Source organism: Armigeres subalbatus, chromosome 1, assembly GCF_024139115.2.
Source record: "Armigeres subalbatus isolate Guangzhou_Male chromosome 1, GZ_Asu_2, whole genome shotgun sequence".
In the NCBI taxonomy this organism is placed as follows: Eukaryota; Metazoa; Arthropoda; class Insecta; order Diptera; family Culicidae; genus Armigeres; species Armigeres subalbatus.
The window spans coordinates 289,041,701-289,054,904 of NC_085139.1; the positions used below are offsets into that span (position 1 = coordinate 289,041,701).

The 13,204-nt window shown below is 46.0% G+C and overlaps 2 protein-coding genes across 10 annotated transcripts in view; one reads left to right on the forward strand and one right to left on the reverse strand.

Annotated features, from left to right (window-relative positions):
- The first annotated feature begins 750 nt into the window (after positions 1 to 750).
- LOC134207695 (probable Dol-P-Man:Man(7)GlcNAc(2)-PP-Dol alpha-1,6-mannosyltransferase) lies at positions 751 to 6,751 on the forward strand. Of its 9 annotated transcripts, none has more exons than XM_062683503.1 (8): positions 751 to 835; positions 1,007 to 1,119; positions 1,216 to 1,362; positions 1,425 to 1,557; positions 1,643 to 2,342; positions 5,379 to 5,519; positions 5,581 to 5,685; positions 5,749 to 6,751. In XM_062683503.1, exons 3-8 carry the CDS (start codon positions 1,237 to 1,239, stop codon positions 6,650 to 6,652), a joined length of 2,109 nt encoding a protein of 702 aa, XP_062539487.1. In that variant the 5' UTR covers positions 751 to 835; positions 1,007 to 1,119; positions 1,216 to 1,236; the 3' UTR covers positions 6,653 to 6,751. The 9 variants fall into 9 exon arrangements, with proteins under 9 accessions (XP_062539487.1, XP_062539485.1, XP_062539482.1 ...); XM_062683501.1 differs by having other exon boundaries at positions 752 to 835; positions 1,007 to 1,125; positions 1,187 to 1,362; XM_062683498.1 differs by having other exon boundaries at positions 752 to 835; positions 1,187 to 1,362.
- Positions 6,752 to 6,938: 187 nt separating this feature from the next.
- Positions 6,939 to 13,204, reverse strand: part of LOC134215501 (uncharacterized) — a 52,985-nt gene continuing 46,719 nt past the window's right edge. Inside the window, exons 2-3 of the mRNA XM_062694685.1 lie at positions 8,344 to 8,626; positions 6,939 to 8,254 (exon numbers count right to left, since the gene is read on the reverse strand). Of these exons, the coding sequence (XP_062550669.1) occupies positions 7,833 to 8,254; positions 8,344 to 8,557 (636 nt within the window). The 5' untranslated portion in view covers positions 8,558 to 8,626 and the 3' untranslated portion in view covers positions 6,939 to 7,832. The remainder of the gene's footprint in view (positions 8,255 to 8,343; positions 8,627 to 13,204) is intronic.

Below are 13,204 nucleotides of genomic sequence, written 5' to 3' on the forward strand. Positions count from 1 at the left end.
ACGAATTATTCTATGTCTATGTATTACTCGCATGGTATTGGTGTGCTTCCTGTAGATTTCGAGGTTTAATGTTTTACTTGCTCCATTGATAACCAGTAGATACAAGGAAGGTAATTCACCTTCCTTTATCTCATCGTGGGTGAATTTAATGTCCTTATGTAAATTATAATTCGCTTTTAAAATCCATTCCAAAATCCAAATTCGCCATGAATAGTTCGCACAAAAATGGTGATAGCGGATTTTCCATCAGCGTACCCTTTGTCTGTTTGTAGAAGCTGTAGATCTCGTTCATGCATAATCTTGTAAGTTTAAGATACATTTTTGCCTTACCTTTCCTCGCCATGCTGTATCCGTCCTTTATATAGTATAAATGCCCAACCTTACCGAAATGTTGAACGAAGGATGCGCCACCTAGAAGTACACGATGAATAAAAACGATCCTGATGAACTTCAGTTTCAATTCTTGCTAAAGTGCAGTTGAAATTTCAATTCTTAAAGTTCACTTCCACGCAGGCAATTAACAAGACATGAAATTTTCTGTCGATATTTTATGGGATGATCCTCAACTGTCAAAACAAAAATGTTGCATTCAAGTTTCCACACAATCTCCCATTCAACATTGCTAGCAATTTTCTACGCTCTTTCCGACGGGGCACACCAGGGCCAGACGACATACGGTGCATCGTTCCGATCACCCTAAATCGCTCGGGAAACGTCATCCGGCGACGCGTCACGCGTGTTTATTTTTGTTTTGCCTGCCACCGTCGACGGTACGTCTCTGCCGGTCGTCAGTCGTTTACTACTAGCTTGCTGCTGCTAAGAAAATCTACTACGTGTATGGTAGTAGCCCAATCGGCTGATATTTTAGTTCATTTTTGGTTATTTTTATCCGGTCGGCCAGTTTTTTTTTCGTTCTTAAATTACGTTTGTTTCGTTCTGAGGGAGGTTGTCGTTGTAATTATATGCCTTTTGTTTGGTTCTATCGTTTCCGATTATTCATAGCCAGTCAGTTGATCGAGAAAGAGAGAGGCTTGGCTTCAATGGCGTAATCCGGTGACGTCGGAACACCCTCCGAAAATAGTTTGCGAAAGAGGATAAAGGATCTCCGATCTAGCGCAGGTAAAGGTAAATCGTGAAGTAAATTATGAAACATAATTTTGACTTCTTCGTGCTACTTTCATTCAAGAGATTTTCTTCTGTCGTCAACGGAACCAGGAAGCGAAAAATAACACATCAATGGCCTTGCTGGTATTCTTGATTGCAGCTGCCCACTGTGTCTACACGCCGTTCACAAAAGTCGAGGAGAGCTTCAATCTTCAGGCGATTCATGACTTGCTTTACCATCGGCTGAACCTGACCCAAGTAGGCGTTGAGATTGTGATTTGGTGATAACGTTTCATCGAATTTGAGTATCTTTCTTGCAGTATGATCATCACGAATTCCCCGGAGTGGTTCCCAGATCCTTCCTGGGGCCGCTTTTCGTCACGTTCTTGGTGACACCGATCGCCACAGCGCTCGAATTCTTCGAAATTAACAAATTCTGGATGCAGTATGTCGGTAAATATAAACGGTGAACTTTACGCGCCGAAGATCGTCATTTGATTGGTTGGCATTTTCTACTTTTTTCGTGCACAATTTTTAGTTCGCTTCGCGCTGGCAGGAACAGTGATTTTCGCGTGGAATAAGCTTCGCGTCACAATACACAAACAGCTCGGCGTTTCTGTGTCCCTGTGGTACATTCTCATCACCATCACGCAGTTTCACTTCATGTTCTACATGAGCCGTCCCTTGCCGAACATCATGGCACTGCCGCTGGTGCTTTTGGCGGTAAACTACTGGATGACACGAAGTGTCAAACTTTTCATCGTATGCTCCGGAGCCGCCATTATCATTTTCCGGGCGGAATTGACCATGCTTTTGGGATTGTATCTTCTGTATGATCTGTACTACAAACGAGTGCACTTGGATGTGGTGCTAAAAACTGTCATCCCAGCAGGCGTGCTGCTAATCGTTTTAACCGTACTGGTTGACAGTTTCTTCTGGCGCCGCCTACTGTGGCCCGAAGCCGAAGTGTTCTGGTTCAACACCGTGCTGAACAAAAGCTCCGACTGGGGTACCTCGCCTTTTTTGTGGTACATCTATTCGGCGCTGCCCCGTGCCATGGGCCTATCGTTGCTGTTCGTCCCCTTCGGACTGGTGCTGGAGAGCCGGATCCGTAGGCTAGTCATTCCGGCGGTGGTGTTTGTGCTGCTGTTTTCGATGCTGCCCCACAAGGAGCTACGCTTCATCATCTACGTGTTTCCGCTGCTGAACGTGGCCGCCGCATGCGCGTGCAATCGGATGTGAGTATGATTGTTAGATTTGGTGTTTTTGTCAATTTCGATTCGACTGACTGGGACTCAGACTGGAACGGGGACTGGAACTGGAGATGGGCCTGGGATTTGTACTTGAAATGGGACTGGAACTGAAACTGTGACTGAGATTGTGATTCAGGATGAGACTGAAACTGGGACTGCGACTGAGACTGAGACTGGAGTTTGGGATACGGTCTTAACCTGAGACTGACCCTGTGACTGAGATTGTATTTCAGAGTGAGACTGATTTTGTGATCCAACTGGGACTTAAACTAAGACTGGGTATAGGACTGCGACTGGGATTGAGACTGAGACTGAAACTGGGACTTGTCTGGGACTGAGACTGAGACAGGACTGGAACTGGGGCTGGGCAGGGGCTGGACTAGGACTAATACTGGAATTGGGACTGCGACTGGGATTGGGACTGGGACCTCAACTGGGACTGGGACTGAAACTGTGACTGCGATTGTAATTCAGAGTACGATTGGGACTGAGACTGATTTGGTGATCCAACTGGAACTGAAACTGGAACTGAGCTGGGACTGGAACTGGGACTAGGACTGGGTAGGGACTGGGACTGCCACTGAGATTGGGACAGGGACTGAGACTGAGATTTGAACTGGGACTGAGACTGAGGCTGGGACTGGGCTGGGACTGGGACTGGAACGGGACTGGGCAGGGGCTGGACTAGGACTGAGACTGGAATTGGGACTGGAACTGGGACGGTGGGACCGTTGTGATTCAGAGTACGACTGGGACTGAGACTGATTTGGTGATCCAACTGGGACTGGGATTGAGCTGGGACTATGACGGGACTGGAACTGGGACTGGGACTGGGTAGAGGCTGGGCTAGGACTGGTATTGGGACTGCGACTGAGACTGGGACTGGGCTAAGGCCGGAACTGGGACTGGCACTGAGACTGGGACTTAGAAAGACTCAAACTTTGACTGCGATTGTGATTCAGAGTAAGACTAGGACTGAGACTGATTTTGTGATCCAACTGGACCAAGACTAAGACTTGGTCTGCGACTGGAACTGGGACTGCGACAGAGATTGGAACTGAGACTGAGACTGGGACTGGGTTTTGACTAGGCCTGAAATTGGGACTGAGACTGAGACTGCAACTGGGGCTGGGACTGGGACTGGGACTGAAACTGGGACTGGGACCAGGACTGGGACTGTGATTGGGACTGGGACTGTGATTTTGACTGGGACTGAGACTGAGATTGGGACTGAGACTGGGACTGGGACTGAGATTTGGACTGAGACTAGGACTGGGACTGAAACTTGGACTGGGACCAGGACAGGGACTGCGACTGTGATTAGGCACTGGGACTTTAACTGGGATCAGGACTGGGACTGAGATTGGGACTGTGCTGGGACTGGGCCTGAAATTGGGACTGGGGCTAGGACTGGGAATGGGACTGGGACTGGGACTGGGACTGGGATCAGGAATGGGACTGGGACTGGGACTGAGACCAGGAATGGGACTGGGACTGGGACTGAGATTGGGACTGAGACTGTGACTGGGACTTGGATTAGGACTGGGACTGAGATTGGGACTGAGACTAGGACTGGGACTGAGACTGGGACTGGGACTACGACTGGGACTGGGACTTGGACTAGGACTGGGACTGAGATTGGGACTGAGACTAGGACTGGGACTGAGACTGGGACTGGGACTGGAACTGGGACTGAGATTTGGACTGAGACTTAGACTGGGACTGAGATTGGGACGTGGATTGGGACTTGGATTGTGACTTGGACTGGGACTGGGACTGAGACTGGGACTGGGTCTGAGACTGGGTCTGGGAATAGGACTGGGATTAGGACTGAGACTGAGATTGGGACTGAGATTAGGACTGAGACTGGGACTAGGACTGAGACTGAGATTGGGACTGAGACTGGGACTAGGACTGAGACTGAGATTGGGACTGAGACTAAGACTGGGACTGAGACTGGGATTGGGACTGAGACTAGGACTGGGACTGAGACTGGGACTGGGACTGATACTGGGACTGGGACTGAGACTGGGACTGAGATTGGGACTGAGACTGGGACTAGGACTGAGACTGAGATTGGGACTGAGACTAAGACTGGGACTGAGACTGGGATTGGGACTGAGACTAGGACTGGGACTGAGACTGGGACTGGGACTGAGACTGGGACTGAGACTGGGACTTGGACTGGGACTGGGACTGGGACTGAGACTGGGATTGGGACTGAGACTAGGACTGGGACTGAGACTGGGACTGGGACTGAGACTGGGTCTGGGAATAGGATTGGGACTGAGACTGGGACAGGGACTGGGATTGGGACTGGGAATCGAACTGGGACTGGGACTGAGATTGGGACTGAGACTGAGACTGGGACTAGGACTGAGACTGAGATTGGGACTGAGACTAGGACTGGGACTGAGACTGGGACTGGGACTGAGATTGGGACTGTGACTGAGACTGGGCCTGGGAATAGAATTGGGACTGAGACTGGGACTAAGACTGGGACTGGGACAGGGACTGGGATTGGGACTGGGACTGGGACTGGGACTGGGACAGAGACTGGGATTGGGACTGAGTCTAGGACTGGGACTAAGACTGGGACTGGGACTGGGACTGAGATTGGGACTGAGACTAGGACTGGGACTGAAACTGGGACTGAGACTGAGACTGGGACTTGGACTGGGACTGGAACTGGGACTAGGGCTGAGAAAGATTGAAACTGTGACTGCGATTGTGATTCAGAGTAAGACTTGGACTAAGACTGGTTTTGTGATCCAACTGAGACTGAGATTGGGACTGGGACTGGGCTGAGACTGAGACTGGGACTAGGACAGAGACTGGTACTAGGACTGGGATTTAGATTGGAACTGAGACTGAGACTGCGACTGGGACTAGGCTGGGACTGGGACTAGGACTGAGAAAGATTGAAACTGTGGCTGCGATTGTGATTCAGAGTAAGATTAGGACTGTGACTGATTTTGTGATACTAAACCCTAATCAAACTCCCTTCCCAATTTATTCCAGATGGATTAATCGAAAAAAGACAATCATCAACAAGTTCCTATCATTCGTCGCCATTGGCCATTTATTCGGAAATGCTTTTCTTACAATGTTTCTCCTATTAGTTGCGGGAACCAACTATCCTGGAGGAGTCGCGATCTCAAGGTGACCTTTTCCAGATTATTTTGGTATAAAGAATCGATGAATATCAAATTGATGTTTTTAGATTCCATCGACTGGCAGCCGGAGAAACGAACATTACCGTCCACATAGATAATATGGCCGCTCAGAGCGGCGTCTCCAGGTTCTCTCAAATCAATCCGGATTGGGTGTAAGAAACTTCCACTTCCACGTTCTACTGTCAAACATTAAAACTCCATTTCCTAATACGCAGATACAGCAAAGAAGAGGACCTCTTTCCGGGTGAGCAGCGGCTGCACAGCTTCGACTACCTGCTGACAGAAGCGCGCGATAAATACTCGGACGAGATGCGTCTCCTGGGACAAACTCACGAAATTCTGGAGTTTGTCGAGTGTTTCAACAGCATCGGGCTGCAGTACAAGTCGCTACTTCCGGTCAAGATCAAAACCAAACCATGCATTTTCATCATGAAGCGACGCCAGTCGCTGGAACCCGGCAAGATCCGGCTGAACTTTGATGACATAATGGAAACGAGTAACCTCGGTGGGAGCGGATCGCTGAGCGATCCGGAGTTTCCACCTTTTGAAGTCGATGGACGAGAGGAAGAAGATGATGAGGATGAGGATGAAGTTCTGCAAGATGACGAGGATGATAAGCACGAAGCGGATAATGCAGAGGAAGAAAAACAATTCGAGGACGATGACCAACCAGAGGACGACTTGGAGGAACTGAAGGAATCTGTTGAACAGGAAGAACCTCAGCGATATCAAAAAGCGACCCGCAATCGGCGTAGCACGAAAGACTCAACTCTCAAACCGATGCAACGGGTGAGGAAATCGACTTCCAAGAGTCGGATAAAGATCAAGGAAATTCTCGAGGAGAACGCCCACCTGCTGACGGAGGATGACGAGAGCGAAACACGTGAGCAGAAGCGTGCCAAGGTGGCGTCCTATCTGCAGAAGGCGTCCTCATCGACGCAGCTCAAAACGGCTCAGAAGATCATCCGCGAGGAGAAGCTGAAACAGATGGCCAACGAGCTGAGCAAATTGGACTTCAGTGGACTGTGCAACTTGGATCGGATGTCGACGCGGGAGTGTTTGAGGCAAATCATCGACGAGCAGTACGGTTTGGGGGATGGGGAGGATGAAGAAGAATAAAAGATTAAATTGGGTAAAAATTGGGTCCACCGAATAGAGCTTTAAAGACAAAATGTGAAATGATTAGACGAGAAAAAAAAGCGATGACATTTTTAGAAAATAAAAAAGAGATATTATTGTTTTAAATTGAGTTTCTGCTTATTTGTCAACTCCTTTTTAAACCATAACGCTAGCTGACGGAACAGATTAAAAATTCTGAAATGTTTGGCGGCAGCACACACATCTACCACAGGCAATACTCTTAAGAAAAAACATCATACAGATTTTGAATGAAAACTTGCCAGACTTGCATAATTTAAAATTCTCTTTATTCTTCTTATCTCACTTAAACTTAACAACTAATGACATCTTCAAGTGTCGTCAACATGTCGATTCATACAACATTTAGTAATATTATGACCTTCCCCTTCTCCTTCGAATTAGCATGATTCTCTGCCATTAAAATGATTTTTATTAACTCACTTTCTGCTTTGCTATGTCTTTATTTCGAGTGCTCAGAGTAAATAGAGTTAAACGTTTCGCAATTGTGATTTGTTTTGGACAGTAACTAACGTCATTTGGGTTATTCTTCTTCGTTCACTAAAGTTCAAAAAGTAAATTTTAGGAAGTGGATTTAATTGAAATAGTGAATAAAAGTGCGTTGTTATGACTAGATAGTAAATCTATAATAGTGTATAAGTAATGATGTATCTATTCCTCTTTCTTATCAACCCTTCTTCTTTTTTGTTCCGCACCGATAAAAATGCCGGAGCTAATATTATTTAAAGCAATTTCGATTTTCAATGATTTTGACAGTTTTTTAGATCGAGGATTTCTCCAAATTTAGGCCACATTGTTCAGTGTGTAACTTCTTACCAATCGCCAAGTATAAAGAGTTCCATGCAGAGTCTAATTCTTTTCCCAAGCACCTATTGCTGTTTTTGTTCTCCACATTCAGTGCCAGTGAAAAGTCAAAGCCTACTCCGTTAACGCCAAGGCATGTTCTCTAACAACAAACCACCGAAAAATTGAATAATTTAGTTTTCAGTAAACACATCCGTAAAATTATCGCCGAATTGATTGTGGTGTCGTGACTCTAGCCGCAAAAATCGCATCGTGAAAGAGTGTTGTGTTGTGTGTGACTGGCGCCTACGCCATTTTCAATAGAAAATTAGTATCCTTTTGGAAATATTGTGTAAAATCACTGCTGCGTCGCATCGTCCTGGTCCAGCTGTATGGTCGTGTGATTCGAGTAGAGGCCGTAGTTACCGCTCTGCTCGTAGTCGTCGCCACCGTCGTCCTCGTCGGCCATCATGATATCGGACGCCGAAGATGGCGGCGGCTGCGTGCTTTCGGCTGACGATAAATACGATGCAGTCCCGTCTACCAGCGGTTCCAGATCGCTTAGGGCCTGAGCTCGCCCCTCACTGCCATCCCGCTGCTGGTGGTAGAGCTGGATCAGCCGGGTCAAGTTGGACGACTCCCGAATGGCAGCCGATTTCCGGGCCTTGATCGTTTTGCTGTGGATCAGGTGTCGGTACAGGTTGGTGTAGAATAGCTCCGCCGGTACTTCGCTGCGGTTCGCCAGCTGGATAGCCAAGTTGTCCGGTATGACGATGTTATCTGTGAAAGAAAAAAATATATAAAAGTGTGTATAGTGAGATTCGAACCCGAATCGGTGACGGCGAGACATCAGACGCTCAGAAACTGACCAACTGTTTGGGTTTTGGCGTTCATTTGATTCGTGCTTGGATCCCATATGAAGATGTAATACAGCGAAAGCATGATGGCCACCAGCGATACGCACAGGACATAGGCGGCAACCGTTAAAATCCGTATCGCTTTCTGGTTTTGCTTGGCTTCATATAGCCGGTCTTTGGAGTCTTCGCCGGCGAGTTTAATCTTTTCTTCCGCCATGTAACTCATCGTAGAAGATGTGCAGTTGCTTGTGCGATCGTTTAGTCACAGTCGAATTGGTCAATTACATTGGTAGTCCTGTTGATAAAACAGCTCTGATAATTGTGTATTTATATACTTGCAGTGTACGATATCCAGTTGAGTAATGCATGATTCATCCATCTTCAAACTGCTGAAGGTAAATCTTGGATTTACGAAATGACACCTTGAGAACTACAAAAGGTCATTACTTGAACCTGCTTGAACCATTATCTCAGTTCGAATGAACAATTAGTCACACGGTTCAAGAAACCTGATTAATCGACCCACCGCTAGTGTGGTTCTCGTGCAAAAAATATCATGTTTTGTACAAAACATGGACCATTTGTAATAGGAAGCAATGAAGCACGATTCCTCCATTCCATGTCAAGAATGCGTCACCTGAAGGTAACATCTATTGGAGTTGCAAACGCAGCTCAGAAACACAGAAGCATCGAAGCAACCATTGCTCGAATGTCAGTTAAGGTGAAGGTGGGTTGAGTACCATAACAAAGCTTTGAAAGTATTGGTTCAATAAAACATTTCATATACTGTAGTAGTATTGGTGTCGTATTTATAAAAACAAAGAATATTAGTAGGGTGGTTCAAAACGACCCAGCTCCACCACGCTCACACGATTCCGTTCCATGCTCCGAGTGTCCTCCAAAACCGATTTGAACAAAACGGGTTGACCGCAAGCCGGTTCAAGTTTATATGAAAACTAGTATGGGAAACTGAACCTTTTATTACGCTGGCTAAAGTGCCTCCCCTCCAAAGGCTGGCGAAAAGAGAACCCGCATAGCTGAAAGCAACATTCCAGAGACTTCACTGAACGAAAACCGCATCGCAGGAAAGATCTTTTGATTTCGTAACGCAAAAATAGCATTTTACTCACCCCCATCTCACACTTTTTGTTTGAAGCACAAGCCCCTGGTGCGATAGTGTAGACTAGACTAGACTAGAAATATCTGCCCCTGGTGCGATAGATATCACTGACAAATTTCAGTGATGCCTTCTGAGAAGCCCAATTATCATACTAAAGATTCGCAACCTCAATTAAAATCGACTCCCAACTATTGGAACGACCATTCAATATGGATTGTCTATGGAGTTAAAGCTCTTGAATATTTCTTCCAGTCATATGGTCTCCCCCCTCGCCATCGTCCAATGACGGAGTGCCAGAATCAGAATAATGTTAAATTCAAGCTCGCCATATCAACTGTCATACAAACCTGAAACGACCTGTGCACGGTAAGCTTCTATTCAAACCAGCCCAAACCATCGGATGACACCCAAATTATAAATCATATTCGACTGAGCGTGGCGGAGCAAAATTATTTTTTGAACCACCCTAGTTATTAGTTTGCTGCTGCCGGTGCCGTTGTTGACATTCGCTCCGCGATCAGTTTTTAATCGTTTTTTTCGGGCAAAAATAGCAGTTTATATTAAGTTTTCGGTTTAAACAAGTGACTGATTTCGAAAAGTGATGTTTAATTTGCATTCCATCAACATTTCGGGCTGCTCATGTGCGGAGAAGTAAGTGAAAACTTGTTTTTTTCAGTGCCCTTTTAGAAGAAGTGAAGTGCAGTGATAAACCCACCAAATCGCGAACGGCTAATAAATTGACACGAAACTGCTGATTTATAATATTATTTGAGCCGAAATACATAGGACTCTCTGGATAAACATGTTCATTAGCACGGGAAGTGAATAAATATGCTGTGAACAGGTTAGTAATTTAAATATTAAACTTTTGTTCGAAGCTGTTCGATGAATTCGAATGTTGGTGGGAGAGGAGTGCGGGAGGTGTGGGGTTGACGCGTAGAAGGTCCGGTGCCATTTTGACTGCCATCGTGGTACTCTTCCAACTATGTCCTTAAGGTGAAGCGTTGTGACACTCAAATTGCAATGTGATTGTGTCATAAAAATCATCAGCCATGGATTTGTAGTGATGGAAACACCCAATACCAATTCAGTAAGCATACACGTGTGACAAATTTTTTGTTAACATCCGACAACAGTAAACATTGCACGAATTCGGAAGAATTCAGCCCAATTTGGCAGCAGTATTAATCAATACAGTCTAAGCATGGGATTAACTGATGGAATTTGTCAGAAAAGCATAAGTTTTTCTTTGGTTTAGGTGAATATTTATGAATTATGTTTTCACGATGCTGGCTGTTTATGTTTACATCCTCAACTGTTGTTGCCAGCTGCTCAAACGCACCAATAACAAGATCATTTTTTGCCCCGATTTTTCAATTTTTACAATGCACCCCAAAACAAAATCAATAAGTTATTATTATTGCATCAATACATAATGCGTTAGGAAAAGATTGATTAATTAAATCGATATTTTACATGTTTCCGCCATGATTTCACAATAGTTCATATCGACATCACTGTCTGCTGCTGATCAATGATTGCTTGCATACGACGCTACCGACGACGTGCAGAGTGTTGAAACCGGCGACGTCGTTGGCATAGTGCGTTACTGGGGAGATTTTTTTTCACGTTGTTCACTTGCTTATACCATCTTCCTAAATTAGCGCTATGTGATAATAACATCATACCGCCGCATAGATTGAACTTAGAACTAAGTCCAGATTTACTTTTGTGACAAGATTGTCAGGTATGTAGGCAATATATAAATTAAATTTATCTGTGCAGATCGGGGTGGGTGGGATTGCTGATTGTTTGACTGTGTTGGTAAGCCGCAAGGCAGCCATTCTGAATGACATGGCATGAAGCCTTAATGTTTAATTCTTAATAAAGTAGCTCCTCAAGATTTTTTATGTACATAAAAAATCTTGGTACTCCTATCAAACCACATCTTAAAACAGATATGTTTTCATTATACCGGTAAAATTAACTTCCCTTGAGGTCCTTGAGGCGAGTTCTCGAATTAATTTATGAAGAGCTTGTAACCTGTTCTCTTTGCTTGGCGACTGTGGCATGCAATCATTGTCTCCGCAGATTGAGCATCATTGTGCACTCACAGCCTCGCCAACCGACATAGAAGTTTCAGTCAAATGCAGTACCTATGAACTAAAATTCCAACCTAAATTTCAACATGCACAACAAAACAACAAGCCATCGGGTTGATCGTTGTCAATTGTCAAGTAATCGCGCTGCATGCCCCGCTGGGCGCAAGCTGCTTCACTTTTCTTCTTCTTCTTGATGGCATTACATCCCCACACTGGGACAGAGCCGCCTCGCAGCTTAGTGTTCATTAAGCATTTCCACAGTTATTAACCGCGAGGTTTCTAAGCCAGGTTACCATTTTCGCATTCGTATATCATGAGGCTAACACATTCATTTATTTAGTCTACATCTAAACAGATAACTCTGAATCAACAATATGACGCCACAATACACGGTTCGAGGCCGCATCTCTCCATCCTCGGATACGCCACACGCTCGCCAAGTCGTTCTGCACCTGGTCTGCCCATCCTGCTCGCTGCGCTCCATGTCGTCTCGTACCTGTCGGATCGGAAGCAAACACCATCTTTGCAGGGTTGCTGACCGGCATTCTTGCAACATGCCCTGCTCATCGTACCCTTCCGGCTTTAGCTACCTTCTGGATACTGGGTTCTCCGTATAGCTGGGCGAGCTCGTGGTTCATCCTTCGCCGCCACAAACCTTCCTCTTCCACACCGCCTAATATGGTCCTAAGCACACCTTCTCTCGAATACTACGAGTAGTTTCATGTTTCATGTCCTCAGGTCCATGTTTCATGTCCTTAGAGGACCACTGGTCTTATTACCGTCTTGTACATGACACATTTGGTGCGGTGGCGAATCTTTTTGACCGCAGTTTCTTCTGGAGCCCGGAGTAGGCCCGACTACCACAGATGATGCGCCTTCGTATTTCACGACGGACATTGCTATCGGACGTTAGCAAGGATCCGAGGTAGACGACCCAAGTAACCAAAGTTCCTTTAAGAGTACGTTTTTCGCTTAATCAGCTTCACAGAGCTGCTTAAGCGAAAACGTACTCTTAAAGGAACTTTTGGTTACTTGAGGAATTCCTCGACCACCTCGAAGGTATCCCCGTCTATCGTAACACTGCTTCCCAGGCGGGCCCTGTCGCGCTCGGTTCCGCCCACTAGCATGTACTTTGTCTTCACCACCAGTCCAACTTTTGTTGCTTCACGTTTCAGGCGGGTGTACAGTTCTTCCACCTTTGCACCTCCGACAATGTCCATGTCATCCGCGAAACAAATAAATTGACTGGATCTGTTGAATATCGTACTCGATCGTACTCCGGCTATTACACCCGGCTCTCCGCAGGACATCTTCTAGCGCAATGTTGAACAACAGGCACGAAAGTCCATCACCTTGTCTTAGTCCCCGGCGCGATTCGAACGAACTGGAGTGTTCGCCCGAAATCTTCACACAGTTTTGCACACCATCCACCGTTGCGTTACTTTGATCAGTCTGGTAAGCTTCACAGGAAGCTGTTCTCGTCCATAATTTTCCATAGCTCTACGCGGTCTATAATGTCGTATGCCGCCTTGAAATCAACGAACAGATGATGTGTTGGGACCTGTTATTCACTGCATTTTTGAAGGATTTGCCGTACAGTAAAGATCTGGTCCGTTGTCGAGCGGCCGTCAACGAAGCCGGCTTGATAACT